This window comes from Lissotriton vulgaris, chromosome 9 (genome assembly GCF_964263255.1).
Source record: "Lissotriton vulgaris chromosome 9, aLisVul1.2, whole genome shotgun sequence".
Taxonomy (NCBI): domain Eukaryota; kingdom Metazoa; phylum Chordata; class Amphibia; order Caudata; family Salamandridae; genus Lissotriton; species Lissotriton vulgaris.
This window is the reverse complement of record NC_141697.1, coordinates 552,351,883-552,375,582: the sequence shown is the minus strand read 5'-3', so window position 1 is coordinate 552,375,582 and position 23,700 is coordinate 552,351,883. Positions and strand designations below refer to the sequence as shown.

Sequence of the window (23,700 nt, the reverse complement as noted above, 5' to 3'; positions counted from 1 at the left end):
ACACAATCATGCCTGCCTGGACAGGCCTATGATGGCCTGTCTATGAACATTTACCAGCCAGTCACCATGCAATATATGTTATTCTTTTTATTTTGAATTTGAACAATTAACATTGAGACCACCACCTGCAGGGTCAGAAATTGTAGCCCCAGCCCTGTGAAAGAAGTGCCGGTGCTGAGCACCTGACAGCACCTGCTCAAATTAAGCACTGATGTCCCCCTTTCATTTTCAGGACCAATTAAAACCCAGGCAAGCATGCCAGAACCAGAGACAGAAAGGATTCTATCAGGTCGAAAATGAGTGCCTAGAATTTCTTAGTTTGTTTGCAAACATGCAAATTGGCAGAGGTGAGGTGTAATGCGTTTGAGGTCATCAAGTGAGCTGTGTCCTGTCCTCCACCATAACCATTTCCGGTCGCTCTTTTTTTATGTGTTGTTAACCGCAAGGTTCTAACAAAAACCCAACCTTTAAGTTATCCCATAACTCACCACAGTTGTCTGGTGTTTTGTATCCCATAGAGTACCTCTATAGGGATGTCAGACATTTTCCTCTAATCTGTCGTGTCCAGTCCACCCACCTAGATTGCCAAGGTTTCCTGAGTCTGGTACAAACTGAGGTACTGCAACTTAACAATTACATTATAGCATAGGCAAAGTATAGCCTTTTCCTCGTAATATCCTTGTGCAGTAACGCATTTGGTTACATTCTCCTTTGGGCATAGTAGCACAGAATCGTAAGTTTTGGGACTCAATATATATTTGACCGCAATGGTGTGGGGAAAACAGTCAGTTACACTGCAAGCAAACATTTTACCAATCAACTAAATATGACAGAAATAGTTGGCCAGATGTACAAAGAAGTCAGTTTGTGATTTCCTAATTACGATTTTCTGCAATTTGCAATTTGGAAATCGCAAACACCCATGAACAAATGTGTCTTAGACACAGTTTGTAAATCCCAGTGGGTCGCAAATAGACCAACCTCGTTAATATTCATGAGGTAGGTTTTGCTTTCAGACCCATTGGAAATTGCCTGCACTCACATGGATGGTGGCCTGCTGGGTCAGAGTCGGTAGTGTGTGTAGGGCCACTGCCTGCTCTTAAAAAATATTGACACCCACATTCCCAAAGGGGTAGTGGTCTCTTTGGGACCTCTTCCCGTTTGTGAATGAGTTACCACCGGCTTAAAGTTGGTGGTATCTGCAAATGTGTTGTGACGGCATTCCCAATCACAAATCACATAGCAGTGCACCTTGGTATTAGGAAAGGATGCTAACATGCCCCTTCCTAATAGTGACTCACAAACCCAATTTTGCGAGTTGATAATAAGTTACGGACTCGTAAAATAGGGTTGGTACATGACAAAAAGCATTTTATCGGACACAAACTGCCCGATGGGACGTTTGCGACCAGTGAAATGCTTCGTACATCTGGCCCAGTATCTTTGGCAAATGTACAACTAGTGCGTACATGTAAAGCAGTATTCAAACATCACCCTATGAATATAGATACAGTAAGAAAGTTAAAACAAGACGTTCTTCTCCTCCTTCTCTCTCTGTGTATGTATTTTTATATATATATTATATATTATATATATTTGTTAAGTAGGAATATTACCAAATTATTGTGTGGTTTTACTGTTGTATATTTATTGGAATATAATTGGCATTGGCACTTTATGATGATCTATTTAGATCTTTAGAGCACTTTACAGTTATTATGGCACTTTCTTTTGCGATTTTGCACATCTCAGCCTGAGAATTGAAACGGGTTCACTTCAAGCATTTAAGCTGGAAGTCTAATACAGATTGTTTCTGTTATTTGAAATAGACAGGAGCCATAAACGTATATTGTTTACATTGAATTATTGTGATTTGCACAGCCATACATCTTTTACCTGCAATATGATTTTCATGTTTTTATCACATATCAATTGTATGTCTCATGAATTTAATATGTAGTGGTTTTATGTGGAGATGATGATTGAGCAAATGTCTTTTATGGCTATAAGTATTTTTATGAATTCTTAAATATTTAAGTTAAAATGATAAAGCACAATCATGACCTTAAATTTAGAATTCATCATCGCTATATTCATTTGCGCATTTATGCAGGAATTTTTTGGCTCATGTATTCATAATAGTGCCCCGCAAGTTTCTGAATTTTGAGATGTTTAAAATGTTTGGAAAACAGACTTGCTAGTGCTTTCAAAAAAGATTGCCAGTGTTTTGTTTATGTTTAATAATCACGTGGTTTCAGCACTACAACACAGTTTTACATTTAAAAGTGGCGAATAAAGTTTCTCACTTGACTTGTGAGCAAGGGTACTAGGTACCCGAAGCGCGTCAGGTTCGAGGTTCTTATGAAAAATAAACATCTAGCCTCACATCGTTGGGTCTGTGTCTCTGTTCGCCAGCGCGACATTGAAGTGCAGAGAGTATGGAGAATTTTATATATATAACTAGTTTGGTTTTACTGGTTTTTATCTGGTGTCTTTCGTGTGGAATGTTTACGCTTTGCTATTTGCACATATATGGGCAATATGTTTTGTGAACTTTGCCTACTGGCACTTTTGATGGCTGAATTAGTTCTACTTCTTTATTTTTGCACTTGTCACTTTAAATTTAAAATGCTATCATGTATGTACATCTAGGAACTGAGGTACACCTAGATTTAATGAATGGGGGATGTTCTATCGGGATGCATTCAAGCTGGTGATAGCAAACAATGAAGCTTAGTGGCATTTATGAGATGTTTTCTTTATTCTTTTGGTTTTGCATTAGTCACTTTCATTCTAATATGCTAACAATATTAGATACAGGAAGATCTATACAGATGTATATATACAGTAATATATATTGTCATTTAATATGATGAAAAAAGTTGATGAAATATGCCAATTATCTGTTAACGCTGATTTGAGAAACAAAAGTTTTTTTAACTGCACCCTATGGGTTTTTATGTAAGATATTTATTTGAATAATTAACTGTTTCTTTTTACATGGCTCCTTATGGTTAGTTTTTTAGAATTGGACTAGGTGTATAATAGGACGTTTCAGGATGATTATATATTATGTGTATATGTGGGCACTAGCCCAAGATTATATTGAACTTAGGGTTGATAAAAGATGTATATTCTCTTATTATTGCTATTATGGGCACTTGCCCGTTATATCTTTAGCCCTTGTTCAATACTAATTGTGTCTATGTTCAAGATTGCAATTTTTCATATAATTGTTAGTAGAGACGCTTTTACATATACACGTATTGCACTAAAAATACATTCTCGAATAGTCTGTTTTCTAGATCCATTGTAAGTAGGGGAGGAGCCATAGCTAATGGAGAACAGTATTTATGCACTGTGGTGGTCACGGCATGCCATGTCATCAAGTCCGGGGTGACCGGACGAAACACGTCATGTCTGTCTCAAGGGTGAATAAAGCACTTCAATTTGGAACTTGCCGTGTGGTCCATGTCCTGATTGGAATCCGTCTCTACTGTGGAATTGGGAGCTTGTTTGGCATATATATATATATGTATATATATTATATATATATATATATATATCATGTCTGTTCTCCCTCAAGTCGATGCAAAAAACACAGTTGATGGACAGAATGCAGAACAATGTCTTACATTCACCCCAGTACAAAGATCTGGGCCTAAATCCATCGTTTTTTTGCACTCCACACCACCCTAGGTCAGACACTGGCCGATGCCCATTGCAATTGAAATCCAGCCCAGAGTCCCTAAACATGGAAGATCTAAAGGGGGCAGAACCTACCCTAACTGCCTCTAGTATAGGTTCACCGTGTGCACGTTCCCCATATACCACAACAATGACATCTGAAGGTTGAATAACAGCGAGAATTTCATGGCAGCACTGAAATGCAAGGCTATGGGCCTTATCACAGATCACTGCTGAGTGATGAAAATCAAAAGGTAGAAAAGAAATTGCCAGTTTAGCTCCAACCTACCTTATCACCGTGGGGTACAGCTCTCCAGTGTACAAGTAGGCACAGTTGAAAGCGGCTGCGAGGCAACCCTTACCTATTACAGCCAGTGATGTGCGCAGAGTCTGCAGTTCTTGAAAAAAAAGACAGATGTCATTCATTCTAGTTAGGATTCAGACTTGTGGTCATGCAGGATAACAGAATAACTGTAACTTAATAGTAATTGTCGTCCTCCTGCCAAAGCACATTTTGTCTTTTGATGTCGCCGCTGCTTCTCTCCCCCATGTGTCTTTTTTTGTAAACACATTTTTATTAGCATTTATAAGACATGCATAACAATATTAAACAACTTACCCCCCTCCCTTACGTCCAGTTCCCATTACAGTATGTATACAACACATATTTATTTAGCAAATTACATTTTTACCCATTTTCTTCCCCAGAATTATCATTCTTTTCAAAATCTTTAAGGGAATCTAATAAATGATCTCATGCACGAACCTTTTCAAATGATCCTCTTATTTACCTCATATCACTATACAATGCTGCATTCTCACACCCCGCCCAACGAACCAGCTCCACTTTGCATTTTGCTAACCTAGGGGGCGTGGGCCCCTTCCAGTTCATAGGTATTTCACGTCTTGCAGGTGCAAAGCTAAATAATTAAATCCAGTAATATTTTTACACGTTGTAGGAATTGGACACCTTCTCTCTCCCATGTGTTATGAGAGATCTGCCTAAGGCTACACTACAGTTGCAGCAAAGAACAGACTAGGACCCCTGCCGAAGAACTAGCTAATGGAATTTAGGATTTACAAAAGTGCAGCATTCTTCTGTGCAGTATTATGAGGAAACGAGATAATTTGCTGACGCATTTCGTGGTTACATTCAGTAAATGTTTCTTGCAGAAATATAGAGGTCCTGAATTAATGTGCCTGCTGTATGGCTGAACAGGATGCATTGCTAAATTTTCTTGAAAGGCACAACATTCACTCTTGACAAAAACTCTTTTCGCTCACTGAGAATAACCAACACCACTAGCAGAATTTCTACCTGAAAAGGGTTCAGGAGAGGGTCATTTGGGAATATGCCATCTTCTTGAACAGAGATTGGAAATGGGCAACCATGTTGGGCAGAACAAAATCATACCTTCCTCAGGTCTTACGTCAGATGTTTCCCTGACATTCATCCATTTTTTGCAATACTTTCTGTTCGTGCCCAGAATTTGTGGTCTCTCCTACCTGCAGGCACAAAGATGTTGGCGAGGATAGCAAGTCCAGCTAAGCAGAGGGTTCCACCCTGGGTCACTCTTCGACCAATGTAGCTCATAACCAGAACACCAAAGAACTTGGCAGGGATGTCAACTACCCCAAAGACGACTTGTATGAGGTAGATGCTGTCGCCAAAGTCCTGCAGGTCCATGCTCAGGCCATAGTAGGAAAAACTTGTTGAGAACCTAGAGTATGAGGATGTAAGAGATGACAGTGTGTTAGGATGACTATGGCTTCAGAGTCAGAGTGACCTTTAAGAAAATGGAGTGATAATGCCGAGATTCTCTTAAAACCATTCATGAATACAGCTCCCTGGAGTCCCAAACCCTTATGGACCTATTGAAAGAAAGGGGATCGCTCGAATTTGCAAATACCTCATACTTAACTCCCCCTACATGTCCATAGCCTTGTTGACTCAATGGAGGGTGGTCCCTTTATATCTCAGACTGGAGAGACGCCTGCATGCCAACCAGGGTGCAGGTCATATCCTCGAGGCTCAGCCTCATTCAACTTGACTTTCTACATATGACTTACTTGACCCCGTAGCAGCACTAGCATGGCAGCGGGCTGGTATCTCCAACATGTTGGAGATGCTCAAAGCCACAAACTCATCTCTATCACCTAGTATAGAAGTGCCCCTATATTTCCTATAACTGACAAACATTCTTCACCAAACTATAGAGTAAATGGGAGGCCGATAGACCTTTCCACCGTACACCGCATTATTGGGAGTCCTAGATGAAATTAGTGACACAGTTGGGGATAGAACCCTGATGGGGATCTGGGCTGCACTAGTCAAAAGAGACATTGTCAGATTTGGGATGGCGGCTTCCCCTTTCCCAATGGCTCCTTGGAAGAAGGCGATGGACTGGGGTGCCATGCTGGAAAAAGCTATCCATATGTCCCGGGGCTGCACCAGGAAACATGAAAAATACTAGGGAAGTGGATAGCATATTGTGGGATGTTTTAAAATGCACTGTTTGTACTGTGAAACTCCAAGATCATTACCACATCAAACTGCGTGGTTATGCCACACTGGTTATTTGCTCAAAATAATACAATTTAGTTTACTAAAAGAAGAGAAACTGGGTTGGTTATGATATAGGTAGGTGCATCCAAAAGAATAAAATAAGAGTGCAGGAAAACCTAGGCTTTTATTCCTTACTGGATTTCTTTTTTTTTTAAACTGAATTCATCGAAAATTTCTCAAGGCAGAAAATCAAAAGTTACCACCAATTTTCAAATGTAATGCCATTGCGTTAAAAGTCGAACTAGCAGAATTAGAAATCTAAAATAATCTAGTATATTTCAGGTGCAAAATAATAATAATTTTTTTTAATTTATATAATTCTTGATCAGATAATTTTGCCATTTCGTAGTCCTGCAAGTATAAGGTACTACTTTTTGTCTAAATTATTAATACTTCATTGATTGAGTGATATCAAGCTGCCAGCTGTGAACAGGTCAAAATAAATGTAGAAACGTAGAGCAAGAATACAGAACAACAGCGGTATTACATATTGAATTACAATCCACATTTAGTCAGAGAGATAATATCAAAATGGACCACTCTAGCCCTGGGGTCATGTTATTGAACATCAATCTAAAAAGTATTACAAATACAATCTAAACAAATATCATTCCTTTACAGGCCATGATTGACTTTGAAATCCCTGGCTTTCTAATTGATGAGAAATTCCAATTTATGCTAAGATTCTCAAATGGAATATCTTTTGATGTCTCAATAACACAGAAAGATTTCATGTAACTACCTGCTTAGAGTGTTGACCAGAAACCTCTGTTTTGTGGAGGCACTGCTAAATCCAGAGGAAATTCGAAAGGTGGGATTTCTAACACAATAAGCAACGTGTTGTAAAGTAAGTAGCTCATCCCTGGCCTCTCCACTCCGGAGTTAGTGCTTTTCCCTGGAATCACAGGATTTTAGGCTGACACACAACCCTTTGTCGGATTATAAGGGGGTCTTTTAGAATTTGGTGAAAGCAGAACATCTGCAGTAAACCGAAGTTTATGACAGTGGAGCCTCAATTGGCTCTACTGTAACAAACCTGTAGCAGGCGGACCACCCACAACAGGGCTGCCAGCTACAGTGCATTAGAGAGCCTCATCTTTTAAAACAGGACTTTCTCCACAGATTTGTTTGATGTTTGATAAACATGGTGGTCACAGTTATGAAATGCAATGTAATAGTGCTCCTATGATTACATTTCTGCAGAAGGTTCTCCATTCATGTTTACAAGTGCATTTTTCAGTGAAAATGCCCCACCAGAATGACAAAGGTCTTGTACTATGGCAGGTGGTCTGGCCAGGGCGGTACTTCAACCACCACAGCAGTTTGGCAGTCTTGGTTGGAGTACTTGTTGGTCTTTTTAGTTTGATACTGATATTTCTAATGTAGAGCCTGAACCTCCTCCCAAAAATTGATTTGTTCACATTTCCACCACATGTACACGTAGGAGCCCTCCATCAATTATTGGACACTGCCAATAATGCTCATATCGTATGAAGGTCAAGTACCATCACACCAATATTTTTTAAGTATTTGCTTTGTGTTAGGTACATAAAGATGTTTTTGAGGCTAGTCACCAAATCAAGATCCAGACTGCAGGAAAGTGTATTTGTATGTGGTGTGTGATTGTAAGACTTCGCTATATTATAATGTCACAATCTGTATAGGGTCCAGTTAGGTTTCTTTAACAAAATTTCCGGTTTATTCTTGGTTAGCTGTGGCATGGAGCATTCTTAGTCAAAGAAACAAGTGATAAGAATTTAGAAGTCTCAAACAACAAGTAAACAAGATACTTGACACAATAAAAATCCAACATCGATTTATAAAAATAAAGTGTCTTTTTAGCTTCAATTAGGCAAAAAAATGGCAATAATATATTGAGGGGAACTAAAGAAATGTTTTTTTCAAAGGTAAGTAAATTATTTTAAGTTCTAATAAATGTTTGTAATTGGCATCAGGTGGCAAAACTACTAATCCTCTCTTGGACTGGTTCAACAGATTGGGAGCCAATCACAGGGGCCATTTACATATAGGGAAAAAGTTACTTGTCGCGTCCAGCAGTTTTAGAGTTCTCAAAAAAGATTGAAGGGGATTTACGGTTCCAGCCAAGAAGATCTGATGCTCAGCATGCAGGATGCTGAGAAGATGCCAAGGAATCTGAAGATGCCGGAGCATTGGAAAAGATGGGATGAGTGTACCTAGAACTTCATGAACTCCAGGTGTCCACTGGGGCAGAGTGGAAAATCACATCCTGAGGTTGGAGAGAAGTCCATTGGAGGTCCAGTTTCCACTAGCTGGCTAGTATCTAGTTACGATTCAGAAATGGGGGTGGTGATGAAAGAGTGTCTGAATTAAACAGACCACTCTTACCCATTCCAAAGATCAGGGCTTGATCCATCACCGTTATTTATCTCACTGCACCATCCCAGTTTAGAACCTGGCTATATGCAAAACAGTCTGTCCCTGGCCCAGTGCATCATGGGAACAGGGCAGACTAAACTACCAAGCCAATTCTTCACCAGAAAGGAGACAAGCTACCGGGGACCGGTTTCTGGCATTTCAGCCGTCGTCGGCCCGGCTTGCTTGAATCCTGATGGTGCAGTGAGAAAGGGACTCATGTCTGAGTATACCCTGCCACACCTATAGTGGCCAAAAACGATTCAGAAATGGGGGTAGTATCTAGTTACAGCGGTCCTCAGTGGTCATCCACAGGTGAATGTCTCTGTCTTGCAGGAGGACCAAGGTCCATTTTGATGATGGGCAAGGGTTCCCGAGACTTGGATACACCTCAGGCAGGTCAGGACCTGGTCTCCCAACAGGCAGTCTGGCCACCAGTGGCAGTGAAGGTGATCCAGGGAAGCTGGGCTCTCACAAGTGCAGCCTTTCTTTAGCTTTTGTCACCCGGTAGTTGAACCAGGGAGTAAGCCAGCTGATTCTTGGAGTTACTTGTTCTGGTCTGGTCTTTTCCACGAGTGGGCACCATAGCCTTAGTCCTCTCTATTTATGGTCCTCTGGTTCAGCAGGTACAGTCCAGTTTTTGGTGCAACCTCTCTTTGCTGAGTTCAGGGAGAAGCAGAGCAGTCCTACTTCGGTCTTCTTTCTATTCCGTGGTGGTCTGAGGTCTGTGGATCTGGGATGGGACTTTCATGCCACCTTCTCATTTGTAGGAGTGGAGGACTTTCTAGCCAAAGGGGGAAGAGTTCCCATGAGGCAACCAAGCTGACATTTCATCACTTCCTGCGGTTTGGTCCTTCAACAATCCGAGGATACATCTCTTTATCCTAAATCGAGAGGGCACAAGCCTTCTTCCCCTGTGAGTAACCTGGGCACACCCCAGAGGGGGGTACCAAGTATAATGAGCCACTCCTCCTGGTGTCTTCTGTAGTGACTGGGGTTCGGCAGAGATGGTAGGCTGACTGCTGTTGCTGGAGATGGGTGCGGTTTCGGAGTTTGGTATCTGTTCATTGAAATTGTCGTAGAGGGACTTGATCTTGAGATGGAAGTAGGAGCTAAGTTAGTTGCAAAGGTCCTGGGAGGGCGTGATGTCCGAGGCTTCGCTGGGGGGTTTGGTGAATTCCAGTATTCCTCGGTGTTGCTGGAGGTGGCGAGGATCTTATTCTGGATGAAGTTCTTTTTGTGGATTTGATGTGTTGGTGGTATTCTGTCATGGTGTTCTTGTAGCTGGTCTGTGCTTCCAGGGTTTTCTGTTCCTTCAGACTTTCTCGAGGCGTCTTCAGGCATCTTTAGGTGCGTCTGGATTCTCTGAGGTCAGTGGTAAACCAGGCGGTTTTCATGGGGCGCTGTTTGTCGGAGTTCCGGTGCGGAGGAGAGCTTCTCCAATCTGTGGAGTTCATGGTCTGCAGAGTTTTGTTGGTCATGGCAGGAGGGGATGAATGGCTGAGGGTGGAGATGAGGTGCTTTTCAGTGACCTTGATCCAATTCCTGCATGGGCGCAGTGTAGGTTTGTGTGCGGTTTGGTTTAGAGAAGGAGAAGTGTAAGCAGTGATGGTCTGTCCAGAGGGGTTGCGGAGTGGCTGAAGTGGATGTTGTTCAGTCCTGTAAAGATGGGGTCAAGGGTGTGGCTTGCCTTGTGGGTGGGGGTGATGACGAGCTGCTTTAGTCCGATGTTGGCCAGGAGGGTGGTGGAGTTGGGGTTGTTTAGGTTGTCGAGGTGGAAGTTCAGGTCTCTGAGCAGCATGTAGTCCATGAACGCAATGGCGTGGTGGGGTGATGAGGTCGATGATGGGTTGTGGCGAATGTAGTTCGCGGTCTGGGAGGTCTGTAGGCGAGGGTGCTGTGTAGAGCCGTTCTGGGGTTGGTCTGGATCTGAAAATGGAGATGTTCAGTCGGGTCGAGGAGTCGTTCAAGCTGGATGTGGTGAGCCTGAGGGAGTTCTTGTGTTCGATGGTGAATTCTTCTCCTGGGTGGTTGCGGCGGTCCTTCCTCTGGATCCATGTATCGGGGATGGTGGTGGCGATGTCGGGGGCGGAGGTGGTGTTGGTCCAGGTTTCTGTGAGAAAGGCGTCGTCTGGCGAAAGAGTATTGAGGGGGTCCCAGATTTCTACTGCATGTCTGATCAGGGAGCGTACATTGAGGAGGATGCAGCTCAGGGGTTTGGACATGCCGGTGTCCAGTGTGGGGGTGGTAGCCATGGGGTTTGGAGGTGGGTGAAGTTGCAGTGGCAGCAGGAGAAGTGGCAATGGGTGGTGTTCAGCATCGACAGCTGGCAGTTGATGTTTCTTTCAGGGGTTGGGTGCTTGGAGGGTGGCTGAGTTGTAGCAGTGAGAAGTCAGGGAACCAGAGTCTCTGGCGATGGCCGGGGTCTGGTCGTGGACGGGTGCAGACAATCTTGCCTTTGGCACACCTTTGGCCCGATGCACCAGGCCTGCATTAAGTAGGGAAGAGGGAAGGGAGCGAGGGTTTGAGGTGGGAGGCGGGAGCAGAAACTGGCAGGGGGAGGGACCACTGGGGAGCTGCAGCGGGAAAACAACATGAGGAGAGAGAAAAGAGGGCACAATATGAGCCAAAAAAGAAATGGACACATACAGAAAAAAGGCAAAGTACAAGCACAAAAAAGGCAAAAGCACAAGGCACAAATAGACAGACAGACATAACTGGGCAGAAAGGCAGGGGACAGAACAGACAGACAAAAGGCAGAGTGGACCAGAGGAAGAGCAAGGCTCTCCCACTCGACCACTAGGAATGAGGTGCAGGTAGGAACCTGGGGATGGTAGAGGGCTTCGAACACCTACCTGAGACCAGAGAAGTGCTTGGGGCAGCAGCGCAACGACAGAGCTGCGCAAGGAGAGAACAAAGCTCCCTGACCAGGAGGTCAGAGGACTCTGCCTTTGGATTGTCCTATGATGCCAGTACCAAATTTACCGGCACTGCCTCTGGCACCGTTGAGAATCAGATGCCCATAGAGAGGTTCAGAGGCTGTTGGAGGAGGAAAGATATCATGAAGATCATGAAGGTGCTGAAGAAGGTTGTGAATTTAGATCCTGTTTCTGAAGGCCTAGAGGAGGCGCGTGGATCGGATTCCTCCCCTGAGTGGGAGTTAATGTTGCCTAAGGGTTTGCCACCTCCAGAAGTGATGTCTTATCGTGCAGTGATAAGAAAAACTACAGAATAACTGGTCTTGCCTGTTCCATCTGCCAAATTAAAGCCTAATATCCTTACAGAGATACTTCATTCAGCGGCCTCTTCTTCAGAGTCATTATTGCTATCCAGTGAGGCGTTAACAGAGCCTATCTTGGAGATCTCGCAAAAGCCTATGAACTCTGCTGCAATTTATAGGTCAGTGGCCAGAAGATATACAGCAGCTCCTGCAGACCCAGTGTTTTTGTCATCTCACCCTTCGCCTAAGAGTCTAGTGGTTCATGCTTCTTGCTCCTCATAGTTGTTGGCGGGCTCTTTTCCTACTATGCATGCAGACACAGATAGAGAATCCAAAAGGAAGTCTACTAATACTACTTGTCTATTGGGGCATTATGTTCATGCCTTGTTAAACTCTGCAAGGAGATCGTCGTAAAGTTGCCACCGAATGTTCAGGGTCATTTTTCTGAAATATTCTCGGATGCTCAGGCAGTTGTCTGCAGGTTTTACAATCAGGGCTGGACACTGCGGACTCATTGGCATGAGCTATGAGTTTTTCTGTGGCTACTACACGTCATGCCTGGTTGAGGGGTTCAGTCTTTTTTTCACTGGATGTCAGGGCTACTCTTTTTCTGGACTTACCATTCGATGGAACTCGTTTGTCTGAGGTCAAGGCTGATTCTGCACTTCAGTCTAGGGACTATAGACAATTTCATAGGTTTCATAGATTTTCGAGGAACCTGTCCTTCTGGGGATGAAGTTAGCAGCAGCAACAGCAGCAGGGCACAAATCCTCTTTATAAGACATACCAGGGAAGGGGCAGAGTCCGTCTGTGGTTTTCTGCCAGTCAGCAAGTCTCCTCCTCTTCCTCTACAGCCGCTGTTGCAGGAAAGTAGCTCTAGTTCTGCCACCTTATGTCTATTTTCTGCCTCACTACAGACCTCTGGGATTTAGGCATCGTGGAAAAAGGGTATGCCCTACCATTCCAGGAGTTTGCCACTCTTTTTCCTCCCTGACAAGGCCTTTGTTCGAAGGAGCATCTTCTGCTTCTCAATCAGGAGGTGCAATCGCTACTTCAAAAGGGTGCAATGGATTTGGTCCCCAAGCAGGAAAGGGGTCAGGGGTGTTATTGGTGGTACTTCATGACTACCAAAAAGGAAGGTCGTTTATGGCTGACCTCGACCTCAGGATTTTGAGTTCCTACCTCAAACAGGAAATATTTAAAATGTTGACGCTGACACAAGTTCTCCTTGCCTGGAGATAGGCAGACTGGATGGTATTGATTGATTTATAGGCTACATATTTTCACATTCCCATTCTGAAGTTGCTTCAGAAATATCTTTGTTTGATGGTGGAGTCTCAGCATTATCAGTTGGATCCTTCCGTTCAGCCTTACTTTCCCACCTCGGTTCTTCACAAAGGTGGCGACGTGGTGGCTGCACATCTCAGTAGGTTTGTAATTCCAGTCTTCTTGTATCTAGATGAATGGCTGCTCAAAGCAAAGTTGCAGAGATGGGGTTCCACCATTTGTAGCTGACAACTTAACTGTTGTTTATCTTGGGAGTTTTAATAAACGTACCCAAATCTCCCTGGCGCCCTCGCAGCGCAACCTGTTCATAGGGGCAGTATGGACACTACAGTGAGTCATGCTTTCCCGTCTCCACGAGGGAGTCAGGCTTTGATTCCACTCTTTCAGAAAGGAGCGTTTGTTCCAGTTCTAAAGGTCTTGCGACTGCTAGGTCTGTTTTTTCCTGCATTCTGTAGGTCAACCATGCACGCTGACATATGAGGACTCTTTAGTGGTGCCTTCCCAGGCAGTGGTTTCAACACAATGGAGATCTTGAGGAGTTAGCGCAAATATCCTGAGACAATGTGCCACTGCCAGCGCTGAAATGGTGGGATTTTTCAGGAAACCTATCTCAAGGGAAGCCGTTTTATCCTCCTGTGCCACAGTCATAATGGATGCCTCCACTCTAGGGTGGGGAGTAGGCATGGGCAAATTTTGCGAATTCGCATTTCGCTAATTTGCGAATTTTGTGAATTCGCAATCCGCAAAATCCGCGAATTTGCGGATTGTGTGGGGAATGGCCGGGCGGGAAAACGGTGCACATCGCTAGTGTGAGGTGCAGGGCCAAACGGGCGAGGCTTATATGCGAGTTCACATGCCTCTTGTGTGCATAAAAGGACAGGCACGCATCAGAGAAGCTCGTGGTCACAGGAACTGCACAGGGATTGAGCTCGTGAAAGTCAATTATGCAAAGGCCTCCATCAAGCATCATAGGTTATTTTCGACGATAGATATGGGGAGAGCGCACACCTACCCAGCCTCGACAAAACACACATTTTTGGGGGGCTGATTAACTTTGCCATCACACCAAAGAGCGCTGGGGTCCCTCGAGTGAGCTGTCCATCAAGTGGGTAAAGGGCGCGACGACGGTGCACACACCACTAGTGTGTGGGGAGGGGCCAAACAGACGGGGCTTATATGCGAGTTCACATGCCTCTTGTGTGTATAAAAGGACAGGCACGGATCAGAGAAGCTCGTGGTCACAGTTCGAACTGCACAGGGATTGAGTTAGTGAAAGTCAATTATGCAAAGGCCTCCATCAAGCATCATAGCTAATTTTCGACTATAGATATGGGGAGAACCCACACCTACCCAGCCTCGACAAAACACACATCATCCTAACTAACTATTTTAGGATGGCGCCGGCAAGCTGCCAGCGCCATCCTAAAATAGTTACTAAATTAGCTTCATCAGGAAGCACTAATAGATAAAATAAAGCAGGTGCTCGAGCACCTGCTTTATTTTATCTATTAGTGCTTCCTGATGAAGCTAATTTAGTAACTATTTTAGGATGGCGCTGGCAGCTTGCCGGCGCCATCCTAAAATAGTTAAAAGTTCAACAGGCTTGAACTTTTGCCCCCGAAATCCGCCGCTCGCGATCTTGCGGATTTTCAGTAAATCCGCGGATCGCGGATTTACCGAAAATCCACGAAATCCGCGAGCGGAACGGATTTTCCGCTCATGATTAGTGGGGAGCTCTTCTGGGGGATCTGGAAGTCAAAGGTATTTGGTCTCCAAAGGAAAGATTGTTGCACATCACTCTTTTTGAATTGGTGTGATACATCTTGCTCTAAAGGCCTTCTTCCCTTCCCTTAGTGGTCTGTCTGTTCAGGTCTTAACAGACAACAGAACTGCAATGTGGTATATCAATTAACAGGGAGGAGTAGGGTTGCATCTTCTCTGAGGAGAAGCTGGGCGACTTTGGTTCTGAGCTGAGGACCATCAGATTTGTGTCATTGCAAATCACTTGGCTGGAGTTTTGAATGTACAGACGGTCTCAGTAGGCAGTACTTAGCAGATAAAGAGCGGCGTCTCCATACGGATGTGGTACATCACATTTTCGAGATGTGGGGGTTTCCTTGGTTGGACCTGTTTGCTAATCATGGGAATGCGCACTACCCGTTGTCCTGCAGTCTCCAGTATCCAATGCAGGGGGCATTGGGGGGTGCATTGAACTTGGATTGGGGCTCCCAGCTTCTTTATGCATTGCTCCCATACCCTTGATTCCTCCGGTTGATAGGAAGGTTCGCCAAGATCGGGCCAAAGTCTTCATGATAACCCCAGATTGGAATAGAAGGGTTTGGTACACAGACCTTCTTTACCTCTCTTTGTGCTCTCTGCTCCATCTCCCTCTCAGGGCAGACCTCCTCTTGCAATCACAGGGGTAGGTTCTACACCCCACACCTCCAGATCCTGCACCTTCATGCCTGGATTTTGAACGGAGCAACCTAAGTTCTTTTTCTCTCCTTCCTGATATGGTGGGCGTTAGTTTATCAGTCAGAAGACACTCCACTAAGACTGTCTATGCTGGCAAGTGGGCCATATTCATTAACCGGTATGGAGAGAAGTCAATTGAACCTGTGAAAGCCCATTTTTCAGAGGTTCTACGTTTTGCACTATTCTTGGGACAGCAATGTTGCGCGGTTACAACTGTTAAAAGTTGCCTGTATGCCATGTTGGCATGTCTTTGTTTGCCTGACTGGCCTTCACTTTTAAAATCTATTATGAGATTTAATAAGGGATTCACTAATAGGTTTCTTCCCACTGCATTTATTATGCCTCAGTGGGATCTTAATCGTGTTCTTATGTTTCTTATTGGTTCACCTTTTAAACCCTTGCATAGTTGCCAGTTAAGGTTTCTCATTTTCAGAACAAAATTTTGAGTTGCAATTGCATCTGCTAGAAGGGTGAGTGAATTTCAGGCTTGTAGCTTGAAGCCTCCTTTTACATCATTACATGCAGATAAGATAGTTCTTAGGACCAGAGATGCGTTTCTGCCTAAGGTGGTCACTCCGGTCCACTTGGGGCAGACGATTACCTTGCCTACTTTCTAACCTTCCACACATCCATCTAAGGAGGAGGAGAGATTTAATTGTTTGGACCCCAAGAGGGCAGGGAGCTTCTACTTGGCTAGAACAAGAGAGTTCACACTAGATGACCAGCTGTTCATCTGTTATGTGAGCAAGTTGAAGGGCAAGGCTGTCCACAGATCAATTTTATCCTAGTGGATAAACGTGTGCATCAAGATTTGCTATGTCATGGCTAAGAAGGAGCCACCTAAAGGTATTGTTGCTCATTCTACCAGAGCTAAATACTCATCTTCTGCTTTGGCTGGAGGTGTCCCTGTGATTGATACATGCAAAGCAGCAACTTCTGCCTTCCTCCACACTTTTGCAAAGCATTATTGCTTGGATTCGGAAGTGAGAAGGGACAGCCATTTTGTTTGTTCTGTGTTACAGGATGATTTGGTATAGGCTTTCTGCTTAATTCAGAGACTCTGTCCCTCACCACCCCTTGTTGTAATTATTTTTGTCCACCCTAAGCGTGGAAGGGTATTCTCAGATGTGAGACCCTTGCTCATTGCACCATCAGGATTCAAGCAAACCGGGCCGAAGACGGCTGTAATGCCAGAAACCGGTCCCCGGGAGCTTGTTTCTTTCCCAGTGTGAGAATTGGCTTTTGTAGTTTGGTTTGCCCTGTTCCCATCATGCACTGGGACAGGAACAGACTAACTTGCATACAGCCAGGTTCTGAAACTGGGATGGTGCAGTGAGCTAAAAAACGGTGTTGGATCTAGCCCTGATCTCTTGACTGGGTGAGAGCTTTCTGCTTAATTCAGAGACTCTGTCCCTCACCACCCCTTGTTGTAATTATTTTTGTCCACCCTAAGCGTGGAAGGGTATTCTCAGATGTGAGACCCTTGCTCATTGCACCATCAGGATTCAAGCAAACCGGGCCGAAGACGGCTGTAATGCCAGAAACCGGTCCCCAGGAGCTTGTTTCCTTCCCAGTGTAAGAATTGGCTTTTGTAGTTTGGTTTGCCCTGTTCCCATCATGCACTGGGACAGGAACAGACTAATTTGCATAGAGCCAGGTTCTGAAACTGGGATGGTGCAGTGAGCTAAAAAACGGTGTTGGATCTAGCCCTGATCTCTTGACTGGGTGAGAGCTTTCTGCTTAATTCAGAGACTCTGTCCCTCACCACCCCTTGTTGTAATTATTTTTGTCCACCCTAAGCGTGGAAGGGTATTCTCAGATGTGAGACCCTTGCTCATTGCACCATCAGGATTCAAGCAAACCGGGCCGAAGACGACTGTAATGCCAGAAACCGGTCCCCGGGAGCTTGTTTCCTTCCCAGTGTAAGAATTGGCTTTTGTAGTTTGGTTTGCCCTGTTCCCATCATGCACTGGGACAGGAACAGACTAATTTGCATACAGCCAGGTTCTGAAACTGGGATGGTGCAGTGAGCTAAAAAACGGTGTTGGATCTAGCCCTGATCTCTTGACTGGGTGAGAGCTTTCTGCTTAATTCAGAGACTCTGTCCCTCACCACCCCTTGTTGTAATTATTTTTGTCCACCCTAAGCGTGGAAGGGTATTCTCAGATGTGAGACCCTTGCTCATTGCACCATCAGGATTCAAGCAAACCGGGCCGAAGACGGCTGTAATGCCAGAAACCGGTCCCCGGGAGCTTGTTTCCTTCCCAGTGTAAGAATTGGCTTTTGTAGTTTGGTTTGCCCTGTTCCCATCATGCACTGGGACAGGTACAGACTAATTTGCATACAGCCAGGTTCTGAAACTGGGATGGTGCAGTGAGCTAAAAAACGGTGTTGGATCTAGCCCTGATCTCTTGACTGGGTGAGAGCTTTCTGCTTAATTCAGAGACTCTGTCCCTCACCACCCCTTGTTGTAATTATTTTTGTCCACCCTAAGCGTGGAAGGGCATTCTCAGATGTGAGACCCTTGCTCATTGCACCATCAGGATTCAAGCAAACCGGGCCGAAGACGGCTGTAATGCCAGAAACCAGTCCCCGGGAGCTTGTTTCCTTCCCAGTGTAAGAATTGGCTTTTGTAGTTTGGTTTGCCCTGTTCCCATCATGCACTGGGACAGGAACAGACTAATTTGCATACAGCCAGGTTCTGAAACTGGGATGGTGCAGTGAGCTAAAAAACGGTGTTGGATCTAGCCCTGATCTCTTGACTGGGTGAGAGCTTTCTGCTTAATTCAGAGACTCTGTCCCTCACCACCCCTTGTTGTAATTAGATTTGGTATAGGCAGGCAGGCACCCACCATTAAGTGAAGGATTACTTGCGGACTCTATGGAAAAGGTAAGGAAACCTCAGGCAGATGTATCCATAACAAGAAAAAGTTAGCTACTTTCAGGAACTTTTTTGTAGTGGATATAGTATCTTCCTGTGGATTCCTCACTAACCCATCCGCCTCCCCATTGCCTGTCATCTCATACCAAAAATATAATTGTATATATCTTTCATATGAATGTTTCCTATGACATTTTTCATTTAAATAATGAGAATGATTTGATTTGGAAATTCTGCTGAATGTTGGCATTTCCTTATTCTGTTTTGTCCTGTGTACTATGTATACTTGTGGAAATATTGCTGGTTCACCCGTTCACTTTGAAGGCATGGAAAAAATGGGTGGAACTAATGTCAGCACGCCGACGAAGTCCTCTTATGGGTCAGATAACGTCATGCGGAGTTGCTTGCAGAGCCGATATATTGTGATGTCCTCATCGACGTGGGAGAGCTACGGAGAAAAGTTTCCGTAGAATGCTGCACATTGGGGTAATTCAAAAGGTGAGGAATCCACAGGCAGATACCTTATCCACCAGAAAAGCTATTTACAAATGTAAGTAACTTGTTCATTCTGTATATTGAAACAATTATCGGAGTCCATGCAAAAACTTGTGTTTCTTCTAACAGTGTTGTACACCCTGCTAGATAAAAGGTGTACAATTCCTTGTAACCCGGAAAGAGTTACAATCAAACCGATAAGCATACTATGACACTGAAGCCTAAATTCATCAGTAAATGGAAGGCACAAGTTGGTGGTACACACAGGTGGATGACCTCCACCCACTATTTTCACAGGGTGGACTCTGTCCCTCCGTCTAGAAGTTGGGCCCCATATAATAGGCTAAACATGTCCCAGTGTAATTTTCCGTCACCAGGGCAAATTCAGCAGCGCCTGCCCGTTGTCTGCTTTCCCTTCCGAGCAGCAACATGCAGGCAGTGGAGGGACTTTCTTACTTTCAACCCCAGCTGGGCCACAGAAAAAAAGCCTCATTGAAAAGGCTATCAAGCCCTCCATTGGTTCGAGTAGCATCTTGACTGTGAGCTGTCTCGAGCCTAACACCTAGATGCCAGAGCCACGGGAAACAAAGGTACAAAGCTTTATATGCCTCATTTAAGTCCTAAACAGAAACTAGGATTAGGAAGCAAGCTGTTGATTTTGTTCAATCATACATCAAACAGATATGAATGCACTGCAATTTAAGATGTATTTATATTTATGAGTATTTACATGAATAAAAAATGTGGCAATTAAATTGTTACATTGAATTATTTTATAGTAGTATTTCTGGTGTAGGGTGTGAAAGTACTTTACATCACATGCACACATTTTACATTTACAATAAATCATGCAAGTGTATAATTCAATGTACAGGATGTGTTTCAGGAGAAAATTATGACAGGGCCACTCAAATTATGTGGCAGGGAAAGTCCAAAGTGTGCAGCAGGGTTGACTAAATTATGTGGCAAGAAAAGGCAAATTATGCAGCATAATGCAATACATCTAGTGCTAGTGTTACCTCATTATTTTGGAATGTATACACATGTTGACATTATCTGGAGAAAGGTTTCATTTCATTAGTACCACTTTGACACCCAAACACAGAAATAAGTAACAGAAAGGTGATCAGTCAACCTTTGTAAATGGCCTTCCACTGTGTCGCTTTATGCTACTGTGCTTTCAGTTTGAGCTAGAAACAAATATTGTTGTTGGATTCTGCAGATTTTGCAGAAAACAATGGATTATGTGGCAAATGAGGCAAATTCATAATTATGAGGAAGATACAGGAAGTGTAGCATCACATAATTCCAGTGGACCTGAATGCGGGTTCCAATGTATAGGAGTCATACATTGTCCTCACTGTGCTAGATTAAAAGGATTATATATTTGTGAACTGCAATTAACAAAAGGATCTCTGTGTTAAAATCAGTAACCCACTCACCCTTCTACATAAAATAAAAATGTGTAATTTACATGTTGCATGATGTGCTTTGCAGGAGGCATATTAGCCATTTATGCTACTTTGAACCAAAACTGTGACCAGACAAATCACAGATATCTCCAGCACATGCATTAATCACCATAGTTATGTTACCATTTGTATTATTCCTTGACTTTTACTCGGGCACACAAAGATCTCTGCAGCTGATGCTTTAACCCCATAAGATATTTTCAAATTTGGCCTTTGCAACCAGTTAAACCAGAACAGTTTTACTGTCACATTTCTCCTTGTTGCCAATTTCTTTGTGGCAGTGTTTTTTTTAAAAGATGTAAAGTTGACTGTCTGACTGTTACCCATGATTCTGCCCCTGGTGACCCCTTCAACTTGTGTTTCCCGTAGACATAGGTAAGCCAACAAATTAACAGGTAAAGCCAAGCCAGAGTCGAGCAAACAGTCTGGCATGGCTGCAAGGGCCTGTGCATGAGCCAAGCCCTGGAAAGGTTTGGCAAGTAAATCATGCAACAAACATCATGTTTGAATATCTTATGGTGTCTTCAACATTCAATGAAGTGTATTTAGCAGGGGAAGCGTTTCACCTTAGTATATCAGATTATATCACTGCATTGATTAAAAGTGATGTTTTTTAAACATGAACTTGTAAACAAGAAGACCTCAAGAGCCAGAACCAGCCACCTGCTCAAGACTAGTTGGAGCTTTCAGTGGGTCACCCCGCTATTGATGCACGCTAATTAAAAAGCCAGAATGTGGTATTCTTGTTCCTTCACCCCATGCACCTCCCTTAGTCACCCTGACCCTTACATTCCATTGGCACTGGAGCACACTCTGCACATGGGCAGAAAGAGGAGGAAAGAAGCCAGATGGGGATTGCAGGTGGAGAGGAGTCAGTTCTATCCAGGTCTTCATTCCAGCTCTTGGTAAGTACTAGTACCCCAGCCAGAAATCACCAGATACTATTGCAAAATAAATACTTATCTTTGGACAAAAGGTTGCCCCTGCTGATTGGACCTGCAACTGGAACTGTTTGAGCCCTGCTGGCATCTGCAAGAGTGAGTCCCTGATCCCCAAGAGGTGCCTCTCTAGGTCCTGGACACTTGGCTGGCATCGGAGTGCACTCCTCTGACTCTTAAAAGACAACTCCTACAGTTTTAGGCTCTTCATGACAGCCCATTCACAACAAGATCTTGCCGCCTGAGACAACTGCCAACACAAAGCTTCAGTGAACGCAACTCTTTGCTCTATTGAGCCCACCAGCAACATGAGATCTGCACTTCAAGCTACAGCATCAACAGTGTGCAGTGACCACCAACATGAATCTCCAGCAATCGTCTGTGACCTCCAACAGATCTTCATGGTACATCGGTAACCGTCCGAAATCCACAGCCTGCTCTTCACTCTAAAGAGATGACCATCTATGATGCTCTGCTGTTCCTCGGACCTCCACCTCAAATGGAACTCTTGTGCTGGACTTTAGAAGGTGGAAAACAACTACGGGTGGGCTCTAATCAGCAAGGCTGAGCCAGAATATCAATGAACAAAAAAAGATGCCAGTGCTGATGTGGATAATATTTAACCAACTAATGACCAAAACACAACTCGAAGGAATCAAGAACGGGATTAACTATTTAATAGTTTTTTTATTTTTAACAAAATTTAGGACAAGCAAAAATTCTCAATTTTTTCATATACAAAAGGACATATTTACAAAAGGACACAGGAAACTAAGGGATAAGTTTGGAGTTCATCAGTCATACATGTTTCATACATATCACATACATTCAAAACTCAATCATACCACTCAGGGACAGGGGAGGTGTGGGGTACAAATGGCAATAAAATTCTGTATACTAAGATATACTACAAAATAAACTCAGCAATAGGCCACTGTCTGCGGACACTATTTACAGAAAGAATGATGGAAAACAGTCACTCTCTACTGTACAATCCTGAAATAGTCTACAAACAAAACTTTTTAACAGTAGAACCCGGTATTGTACTAGCGACCAAGAAAAAACCAATGAACTCTTGTTGCTCTCGCAGACACCGTGTGGCAGGGGCCTACGCGTTTCGAATCCCGTTGACTTCCCTGGGATTCTCTTCAGGGCCTTATGTAGTATCTGAATGAGGAATAAATGAAACAAAAATACAAAAATTACAAACAGGAACATGTTTTTTAAGTAATCAAAAGACCAACCATCAGTGAACCCAACCCAGTGAAGTTCCGTATCTCTGATTTCTTACCGGTGGAGACGAAGCCGAATAAGAATGGTAACGTGGGGGCACAATACAATTGTCTTTATATCTATAAATGCAAAGGCATATATTTAGTTTAACCTCCTAGAATGTAATGGAAAGGAGGGGTTTGAACATTTTCTGGGGGCCTACTTGCCTGGTGTCCTTGCTATGTAGGCCTTCGTCCTACGAACTGGGGAAAATGGAGACTCGAGCTGAAAACCAGAGCAGAACTCGGAATCTTTCTGTTGGAGAAAATGATATTCTTTAGATTCGGCTTCTATTCGTAACCCAGAGATTAGTCTATAATCAAAGTCATGCTTACCAACGGCACAAGGTAGCCTTTGGTTTTTCAAGCTTCAAACCGGAGTCTGATAATATATCCAGTCGTTCTATAAGGTAAAGAAAACGACGATTATAATAGTACATTGAATGCCGTATTTAAAGTGAAGCAGTTGTTAAACCGTTGTTACCTTAGCCGGTCAGGCGGGGGACCGTAGAGAGATTTATCTATTCCTCACAAGTGAAGGGCTTTTAACGATCTAAAGGACATGAAGCGGTAACAAAGTAAATTGGTTTGAAAGAATCAAACAAGCGGCTAAGTATTTCTATAATGTGATCGTCACATCACTCCGCTTACCGCTAACATTGACCAAGGTAGAATATAGTCTCGAATCCGAAGTTTTATTTTTGCCTATGCCTGGAAAAGTAAATGAAAAAGTGGTATAAAATGCAGGCACTTCAGTTACCCATAAACTGGAACTTAATAAGCAAGTACGCTTACCGCCTGATATCTCTATTGTCGCTTCCAGCAGACATTGAATCGGCACGCTCATGAAAACTTATTTTTAATCCGACCTGTAATGAAACAAGCCGGGTTTTTAAAAAAAATTTCAAGTACTAACAACAGAGGATAAAGAGCAGGAGGAGTTTAGACTTACTCATAAAGTTTGCCGGCAGCCGCCGGTCAACTGGCGTTGTGGAAGGTACTAATCTCTGGCGC

The 23,700-nt window shown here is 43.6% G+C and overlaps 1 protein-coding gene across 1 annotated transcript in view; it reads right to left on the bottom strand.

Annotated features, from left to right (window-relative positions):
• Positions 1 to 23,700, bottom strand: part of LOC147691769 (solute carrier family 22 member 6-A-like) — a 557,304-nt gene that overhangs the window by 123,424 nt on the left and 410,180 nt on the right. The window contains exons 7-8 of the mRNA XM_086938063.1: positions 5,194 to 5,408; positions 3,977 to 4,085 (exon numbers count right to left, since the gene is read on the bottom strand). Of these exons, the coding sequence (XP_086794189.1) occupies positions 3,977 to 4,085; positions 5,194 to 5,408 (324 nt within the window). The remainder of the gene's footprint in view (positions 1 to 3,976; positions 4,086 to 5,193; positions 5,409 to 23,700) is intronic.